The 9,960-nt window shown below is 38.9% G+C and overlaps 1 protein-coding gene across 1 annotated transcript; it reads left to right on the top strand.

Annotated features, from left to right (window-relative positions):
• The first annotated feature begins 414 nt into the window (after positions 1 to 414).
• Positions 415 to 1,631, top strand: LOC144711311 (CASP-like protein 1C1). The gene is made up of 3 exons (XM_078585264.1): positions 415 to 805; positions 882 to 987; positions 1,267 to 1,631. The coding sequence occupies exons 1-3, from the start codon at positions 615 to 617 to the stop codon at positions 1,477 to 1,479; spliced, it is 510 nt and encodes a 169-aa protein (XP_078441390.1). The 5' UTR covers positions 415 to 614; the 3' UTR covers positions 1,480 to 1,631.
• Positions 1,632 to 9,960: the final 8,329 nt, after the last annotated feature.

The raw sequence follows: 9,960 nt of genomic DNA, 5'->3' as shown, positions 1-9,960 counted from the left end.
AGGGAGATAGAAATAAAATGACAAATACAAGGAGCTAGCCAGCTAGGGAGGGTGTGAGAGAAATAGATGAAATAAGAAAAAGAGTGAGCTAATGGACTGCTAGAGAGAGAGAGATAAAATGCGAAAGAGAGCGAGCTAATAGACAGCAAGAGAGAGAGAGAGAGAGAGAGAGATGAAATGATAAACAGAGCGGGCTAATAGACTGCTAGAGAGAGAGAGAGATGATATGATAAAGAGAGCAAGGTACCGAGGTTGTGAGATTATAAGAGAGGAAATGAGAAAGGCAGCGATTTACCGAGAGTTAGAGAGAGGGATAAAATGGGAAAGAGAGCAAGCCACCGAGAGTGCGAGAAAAAGAGGGAAAGAGAGAGAGAGAGAGAGAGAGAGAGAGAGAGAGGAGAGAGAGAGAGATTTTGTGAGAGAAGGAAATAACACAGTCATACGAAAATCTCTCTTTATTTACTTCCACCATCGGCGACGCATACTCTACGGAACACCGTTTACAAGGTCATTCATACAACCCTTGTCATCTTCCATATACTGTTGAACAGGAGGGGAAGGGTAGCATCATTCCAAGGAGAGGAATAGCGAGAAAGTACAGACGGGCAATAAAGATGAACCCGGGACGTGAAAGAACGGAAAACATGGATTCGAATCAGGGGTCGACGCGTGATGTGATCTGCATTAGATTGAGCATTGTCTTCTTCACGGCCTCGTCAGCCCTATTAATGGGCCTGAATAAGGAGACAAGCCAATTCGGCGCCGGGAAGATGGAATTCAACTACACTTCTATTTCCGTTTTCAAGTGAGACCCCCCACCTCTGCTCTTCCTCTTCAAGCCATTTTTTATTCACTGCAAGTTTCCTGTCCGCATTTTGCAGATTTTCCATGATTGCCAACGCCATTGTCAGCGGCTACTTTCTTCTATCCATCGTCTTCTTCTTTGTACCCCACAATAAAATGCACATCGTTTACGGTCTTGATGGGGTATGACCAGAAACCCTACTAAGAAACGCTTTAGAAAAAACCTAAATCAGCGTCCATACAATCCGAGAACATGTCTTTTTCAACTTAATCACCGGATCTTACAGAATGGGCTTCTGTTATCCGATTGTGATTGGATCTTATCGGATCGACTTTGATCAGGGGATCAACAAGTCGGTGTCATAGAAATCCTTGGTGTTTATCGTTGATAGACTATTCCGTTCGAATTTGAGAGATCTATGTTCTGAAGTTTTACTTGCTCTGTATTTCTATCCTTTGTAGGCGGCGTCTTACGTCGCCATGCTGGCGACGGCGTCGTTATGCGCAATAGCACAGGTGGCGGTATACGGCGAGCTCAGCCCCGGGTGGTCTCCTGTTTGTGAGCATGTCCCCCATTTTTGCCATCAAATGGCCTTCTCCTTGGGTTCTTCTGCATTCGGCTGCACCTTCTGCTACCTGAACCATCTTAACTCTCTCTCTCTTGAAGCTCCTTGAACGTGGGAGAAGCCGCGAAATCTGCAAATTTCACTTTTTAAATTGTTGCTAGTTTTTCCCCCTGCTAGAAGAATCGCGTCATAGGACTTTCTATCAATTTTTATTTCTCACGTTTTTCTCAGACCAGGAGCTCGATCGTTCATCAATATATTTTTCCCTTTTATCTATGACTTCGTCACAGCGAATACTGTCTAAGCTCTAGTTTTTTCTTTTAATTTCGAGCTCCGTACCCTTCACATTCAGAACGTTTGCCATTTGGATTCAATCGCATGTACAGACGACATTTTCTGGCAGGTTCTTTTTAAATCAAGCATATCCACGTCGTAGCTATCCAGGAATGTGCCTCCACAAGATAGTTCGTGCTTGTTCGTGGAAAATTCATTTACAGCATCATTAAATATTGCATTAGCAATAGATTAGAATGTCTATGTTTTGGGCATACGTAACTAAATCTTTCACGTACGTAACTAAATGAACAGTCGCTTTGTGGGCATGCTTTTATATCATATATTTGATCATTTATCTTACATCTGGAATAACGCTTTTTCAAATTTTTATTGGTTAATCCAAAGATTCAACTATCATACACAAAATCCTAAACTATATTTTAGCATATCAAGAAAGAGAACCATCTTGATTATTTCTATCTCTAAAAGGTTTTGTAAAACATTATCCATGTTAAAGTTCATTCGAACTATAATTTGAGCATGAATTAGGTACATGAACAAGGCTATCTGATCTTCTATCATCATGATCTCGAGTTACTGCTCTCTCACTCCATTCTAGCATTTCAGATTCTTTTACTTCAAATGCTGTGATATCTTTTGTTGAACCATGATATGGTTTCTTTGATCTAGTTTTGATCATTCAATTGACAGGTAGAAAACCTTTAAAGATGAATGAATAACACATTTTAAGTATATATATGGTTCGGCAGTGAATAACAGAATATAAATTCCAATTACTAAGTAACACTTGTGCCCCACAAATAACACAAGTTGATAAACAAGAAATTAAGGTTAATGATCTCATTAATGGATTAGATTCATGCAAAGGTATTTATAGTTTCATTACAAGCAACGATGAAGTGAGGGTTAAATCCGTAAGTAGGAAATTTGGATAAATCAATATAAATTAAATCTTATTTTTATGGGGATATATATGACTTAATATAAATAAATATCATAAAACTAGTTTGAATAAATCAAGAGTGATTCTAAAAAAAATAAGAAAGTAGTGTCCTATTTAAAAAAAATTATTTAAATGATATATAGAATATAAAATATAATCAAATATAACTTTTAGAAATACAAATTATTCTACTAAAATTTATAAGCATGATATGGTTAAGGGAAGTTGAGATGAAAGGATGAGGAGAATGCACAGATACAAAATCGCATTGCAATGAATACTATTGAGGATATACGGCAATGAGATCAAAACTATGTTAGTGATATATTCTGTTATCCTGGAAAAGCATCACATATTGACATATGATATGATTCGCGATGAAAACAAGGGTAAAGTAACATACATGCGAGTCTAAACAAGATGAGGATAATAATATTCTTGCGATCATGTGCCCAACGAGCTGAGTGTTGTTTTTTTCTTGATGAGTCTTGATCATTTTATTGTACTTTCAATGCTTCACTCTAAAAAACACATCAACCAATTCAACGGATACTTTGAATGAAAAATTCAGACCACTAATTCTAATTCAAAAAATATCTTAGGATGCCTCTATATATCAAATTCATTGTGTGGATAGAAGGCAAAGACGAAGATATTCTTAAATTTTCAGCCAAAAAACTATTCTAGAATACCAGGTACCACAATGTGCAACGGGAGAAATATAGGTCATTATCTTCTTTCCCCCACGGCCAGCACCATGTATTTTCAGTTTGCTGCATAATATTTGGATTCCCAAAAGCTCTCTAACAAAATCCTTTTAGAAATGCAGTTCATTATTGATGTGCCAATGTACCATTGAGTCTCTTCAAAGGCTTCAATAACAGTATTCTTTTGCTTTTAAACAATATGGAAGATTAGCTTTTGCATTGTCTATTTTTAAAAAAGAAAGACAAAATATGTATTGGCCCATTAAATGTATCTCCCATATCAAAATATGGTGTGTAAGGGTTCGTCTAAAGAGCTATCATGCACTAAAAGTAAAAAATATATTATTTGTTTGAGATTAATGATTTCATCGGTGAAATATAAACATTAAAAAAATTTAGAGGAACATGCCTAACTCGTAGGTAAGGATTGAGAGTGTGTGATGCATATAATTAATCACAACTACTGATTGGTCAATGCTAATCACTGACCGCAATCTGAGTAAACTAGAACCTAACATATGGCGACGCAAATGAACTGAACAAATATGCATTTAATTTTTATAATATTTAATTAAATGAATAACTATTTATTTTAACTCATTAAAATTTTTCTAACTATATATATCAGTAAAAACCTTCATCAAATATCATAAAAAGCAGAAAGATCCGTTAAAAATTAATAATTATAACCCTTCATAAAAACATTTTATGAACTTATTTTAAACAGATCACATTAAAATACAGAAAATAGGAAGGAGGGAAAGTATCAGATGTTATTATTTTCTATTTTTATATACTAGAAATAACAAAGAAATAAGGTGTTAGATATTCTAGTTAAAGATGATATTAGTCTAGGTAGTGAAAAATGTAGAGAAGAATAATAAAATTGATAGAATAGTAAAATATTATGAATCGAGACTAAGAAATTGTTGAATAAATTAGTAATGAACTATAAAAGGATATGGGGTGAATATAAGGACAATGATATGAAGGCCCTAGTTATATAGGTACTAAGGAGTTAGAGTAATGAGATGTAAGTAGGCAATTAATGAGAATAAATATTGCAATAAGAGATAAGAGGCATGATGAAGAATGGAAGTAGGATTTTCATAGATGGGGAGAGAAGGAGGTATTATCTAAGTTATAATACAGCTAAGGGTCTAGATAAGAAGAGAGAGATATTAAGAGCAAATAAATAGACCTAATAATCACATAGAGTAATAAGACTTACTCTATGTAATTATAAGGCCGCCAGTAGTAATAGAAGTTGACCTATATAGGTATATATTATGATATGCTAAATATATCTTATATTATTTATTATGTGGTTAATATATATAGTAAAGATTTTAAAGGAATATGGGTCATTCCGTTGACACCCAAGGGGTGTTCAACAGATTGCCCGAAAGAGGCCGAAATAGAGTGTATATATGATTTTATATATTTTTATAGGTTGAATCGTCAAAGATATATGGAAAATTGAGAGAAATACATCTACATATAAAATGCTTTTGATAAAATTCTTCAATGAGAATGAGTTATGTAAACACGATTTGAACTTCAGAATCCGTTTGCCAATGGGATTGCAATCAAAGCAAATAAAAAGACAGATTCAATGATGTATTTATACTATAAAGGTTCCGGCACTCATCTTAACACCTTGATTAAACCGGTAATAAATGGGGGCATTGTTGGCCGCCCCAACGTCTCCATCGCTCTCATTTGTGCTGGCACACTTTCAGTGTGTCTTGTGTTGGGTTTTGTGCCTTAGGTCATCAATGGAAAACATGATTTCATGGATCCTAAATTGATCTAGATCTTTAAATTAATACATCAGATGTGCCTTGTGAGGAACTTATTCCACCTTTGAAATGCTCACTGTGAGATTGTTCCAAATTCCTTCATATGCTGGCCTCTAAAAGTATCGACGCAATCACTTGGCGCTTGGATCTCCACCTCTTCTTCTTCAACTCTCATTGATGGCACTCTCCTTGGTCGAGTAGAGATGAGAGTGGAGGAAGGGGGGCTCTCAAATCTGGTTGGCATGGGTGCTTGAAATGTGTACCTTTTCCCTATTTATATTTTACTAAAAGTATTTCTCAAAAACTCATAAAGTAAAGTAGATTCACCAATGCCCTTATGATCTTATGCGTGTAACCCTCTAGTCCATTTATCATTCTAGTTAATAACTTTAGTTTCCCAATAACAACTATTGGGTAACCATATTAATTAATTAAATTGACATATGGATTAATTAATTGCAGATCCTTCTATTCCAATCAATATGTTAACTTTTAACCCATGGGGCGCCAAGTTACACCTCGTGCTCTAGAAGATACCAATTAGTGTTTTAACTCTCTCATGGAACCTTAACTATCAGCTGTTAGTGTATGTGTATAATCCATCATCTATGCGAGACCCTCGACCGACTTAGGGTATGGTTGATCCCCAAACCCTAGCCCGTCATTCAATTACTACTGATGTGTAAGAGGGGGACCATTCAAAAATGCCTTTTTCAATATCCTCACTACCCTGGCAAAGGATTTTATGTATCATCTTCCTTCAGTCAATCTCCTCTTATATAGATGGTGAATGATCCTTTCTTGACCATTAAATCATCACGGTGAGCTTCTTTCTACATTTGAGCTATAACTTGTCTACATCCCATGATTAGATGCTCGTAAAGCGTAGTCAGAATGTAGTTGTCCATTCGCATGATGTCTTTGATGTTTCAGGTCAGTGGATCACTTATACAACCATGAGTTGAATCAACTTGATTGACGTTTAGTATAACACTATTCAGGGATTCGTATAGATCATTTCAGTGAACGCTTTCTCCAAAGAGCACCCACTATTGTCCCTAGTGTCGCCACAATAATAGCCACATTATCAGTTGTACTTATCGTATAAGTATGATCAGCTAGTGCTATTCTATCCGGATAATTCGACGTCCATCTCTACGATCCATTAAATAGGAATATTAATAGTGCATGTTTAAACACTAGTCATCTAAGTATTATGATCTCATCATAATTCACTATGTCATTGCACGTATTCATGGACTTCATCATAAACATCCCACTGGAATAATAATAAATGTAATATTTTATTCAATGAACTGAAATAAACATGGCCATGTGATTGACGTGACGGCCACGTAATATCCATCATCTTAGAGCTCTTCTGATGTCATCTCAAGCTTTGTGAGCAGTTAGGAGGTTGTCATGATCCTCCTGCTGCTCTCACCACCTCTAGAAGTGTCTCTCATTGTGATTGTTGATCTCAATAAGATGATAAGGAAAGTGGACTCAATGGAGTCCCTTTCTAGGCTTGGGAAGGATCTCCTATGGCTTTCAATGGAATGGTCAGTTTTATGGGTCCTCCCACGCTGTCGAATCACCTTATGTAGGCCCCCCCCCCCCCCACCGCAAACTACTACCGGATTACCCATCAACATGTCTTGATCTCCTTAAGATTTGGACGACTCATAAGTGGTGCAGCCTGCATACCACATCAGCCTACCCCATCAGCATGTCACATCATCAATAACCCTTATGTGATTTGCCATTCATGGGGCCTAGTCGTCCCCCTCAGCCACTGTCACCAATCAAAAGGCCTGAAAAAGAAACAAAACAACTTTAATAAAACAAGTCAAACCCCCTCAACCTTTGCCCCCATATAATATTCCTTAATTAGATTGGATGGATGAGATCATGTCCATTTATTAAAAAAGGCCCCGTAAGACACGGACTTTAGGTTGGGTCGGCTCAAAGGTTGATCACAGTTTCTATTAAAATTTCTACATATCAAGGCCCATTGTACCACCATGTTTATTGTTGTTTCTCAGCTTGGCATGATGCAAAGATTAAAGGAGTGTGCAATTGTAATCCCATGTTGGGACGTTTTAAAATATGTAACTCTACATAAATTGCTACCAACAATGTAGATTAAAATGCATAAAACATCCCTCACACACAAATCTGGTTTCCTGGTAGGCTCCTTGGTTGGCTCATTGCCGGGGTGCCGACCCTTGCTAACTGGGGGTCGGCTTTAGCATCATGGGTTCACCCACTTGTGGCTGGTTGGGCACTTATGTGTGTGGCTCTGATCACCTGCCCACCTAAAGTATTTTATCTTTTTTAATAATATGTATATTGTGTCGTCCTCAATCTTGTTCTTTTTTATTTCCTTCTTCAACATTATCTTCTTCCCTGAAAAAAAAATTGATTGAAATAATAGAGGGAGCGTAGTATCATTAGCATTAACAATATTTTTAAATGCAATTTTATTAGGAAATACTTGGACGTGTAAAGATGTGAAAAATACATTAAAATGCATTAGTTTATTGCTTACTCTTTTAAGTGCATGAAATGAAAATTATTTTAAAGTTTAAGGTAATACATGTAAAAGGATCACAAAATGAATTTAAAGTGGGATGGTTTCATGCCTGGATTATAATTTGGTAATGGGGTCATCTTCCCTCAGTATAAGAGGACATAGCTCAATGAAGATAATGAGCTAAAGTCATTGGCCAAGGTAGTGAAATATTAGTGAATAGTTATTTGATGATTTCAAAATCCATTAGTACTAACTTAGATGATCAATTAGGATTTGACAGCTGACCATACCCTAACTCATGCAAAGAGCATCAAGATGACAAGGAGACTATACATACATGATATCAAATGATGGAAATCATTGTTGGATAAATATAACAGAATATATATATATATAGAAAACAAAATATCTCCATTCTCGTTCTATTGTCAGCTATGGGTTAGATTAACAAACATTATCTAGAATTTCTCTTAGATTTAAACCCATAGCTGATAATAGAGCGAGAATGAAGATTTATCAATTATGAGCTTCCATGAGCAAATCGATACACACTCCATAGCATATTGCAGAGCATGACATGCAGCTTAGTGCCGCGGGGGCTGGAGACTCAATTTATTAATTGGGTTAGAATAATCCATCATTAAATAATAAACATGGTAACAAGGTTAATTAATTTGGAGTAAAAAATAAATTAGTTGGGCCTCTTGAGTCTTAAACTGGACTATTAGATGGTCCTATAGGGTCTTATTCAAATGATTTTTTGGAAATTGAAAGATGTACTTCATGTTTGGGGGTTGTTAGTTGAATTTGTTGATCAATAATCTAGGAGGGTTATAATTTAGGTTCTTTAGAAATATTATATATAATGGATTGTTCACGGGATCCCATCCCGAGGTGGTGCTTTGCCTAAATCGTGTTAGCTGAAAGCCTCTAACAAATCATTTCGAGAATGTTTTAAAAGGGTACCAAAATAGAGAAAAGTAAGTGAAGCTCTATAGTTTTTAATGCCAAAAGTCGTAAGGAGAGGCATCGCTTGACCTTTTAGGAATTCAAACTAGTGTCTTATCAATTCTTGCACTGAATAACATCATCTCAGTGGTGGCGATGACGCCAACGCATCGACATCGGACACGTCACCACCGTCAACTGAAGTCAACGCCTCCGCTACGGATATGCCACCACCATCATCTGAAGTCAACACGACCGCCAAAGACATGCCGCCATCTCCACACATGTCTTCACGCACGCACGCCCCTTCACGCATCATGATACATCGCCAAAGGCAGATCAACAACTGCCCCTTGACGTGACACGAACCACGTCCCTCGTCTTTATTTTTAGTAACTTGTATTTTCTCTTTCCTCCAAGGCCTATATGTATAGGCCATTGTTTCAAGAAACAGTTAGGCAGTCATTATTCAATAATTTTCTAACTCTTCTTGGAGGACTGCCTAGCCTCCCCTATCCCTTCTCCAATCCTACCGCCGCCGCCTCTGCCGCCGTGTCGCCGGCCGTCGTCTTCCCCTTCCTCTCCATCTCTCTTCTCTCTTCCCCCTCTCTTCCCCTCGCTCAAGAGTGCCAAGGCTGCCCGTCCTTGGCCGCCCAGGGCTGCCACCCAGGATCGCTCTAGGCTGCCACCCAAGGCAGCCCAAGGCCATCGCCCTAGATCGCCCCAGGTTGCCGCCCAAGGCAACCCAAGGCCGCCGCCCCAGGCTGCCGCTGAAGGCAACCCAAGGCCACTGCCCTAGGCCGCCCCAAGCTACGGCCTAAGGCAATCCAAGGCCGCCGCCCTAGGCCGTCCAGGCTGCCGCCCAAGGCAGCCCAAGGCCGCCCAAGGCTGCCGCCCAAGGCCGCCGCCCCAGGCCGCCCAAGGCTGCCAAGGCTGCCCGCTCAAGGCAGTCCCAGCCCGCCCCTAGGCCGCCCTTCTAGGGTCGCTCCAAGGCGCGCCGTCCACCCCAGCACCTACACTCGCCCGCCCGGTCCGCATCTACACTCGTCCATCACGCTTTCTGCCAGGGCCGTACAATGCCCGGAACGCCCAGAATCTCTCATCTAGTGGGCCATTCAACGCTCAAAGTCGCCCGGTCTCATCGTGATCAGAATTCCCCGCAGCCTCTTCACGCACTACGGTGCCGAGGATCACCTGAACTCTTTGGTGTCGATGTGTTCTTCGTCTAGTATTCCGCGAGACTTCTCCACCACCAACAGATTTGATTTGATTTGGAATTCCCAAAATCTCTCTCTTTCGTGAGTTCCCTTCGTGACGTGAATTCGAGTATTGAATTTGGTGCTTCGGCATCATTGCG

This window comes from Wolffia australiana, chromosome 13 (assembly GCF_029677425.1).
Source record: "Wolffia australiana isolate 7733 chromosome 13, ASM2967742v1".
NCBI classification, from domain to species: Eukaryota; Viridiplantae; Streptophyta; class Magnoliopsida; order Alismatales; family Araceae; genus Wolffia; species Wolffia australiana.
Note: the sequence above shows the minus strand (reverse complement) of the source record. Positions and strands in the feature narration are given on the sequence as shown.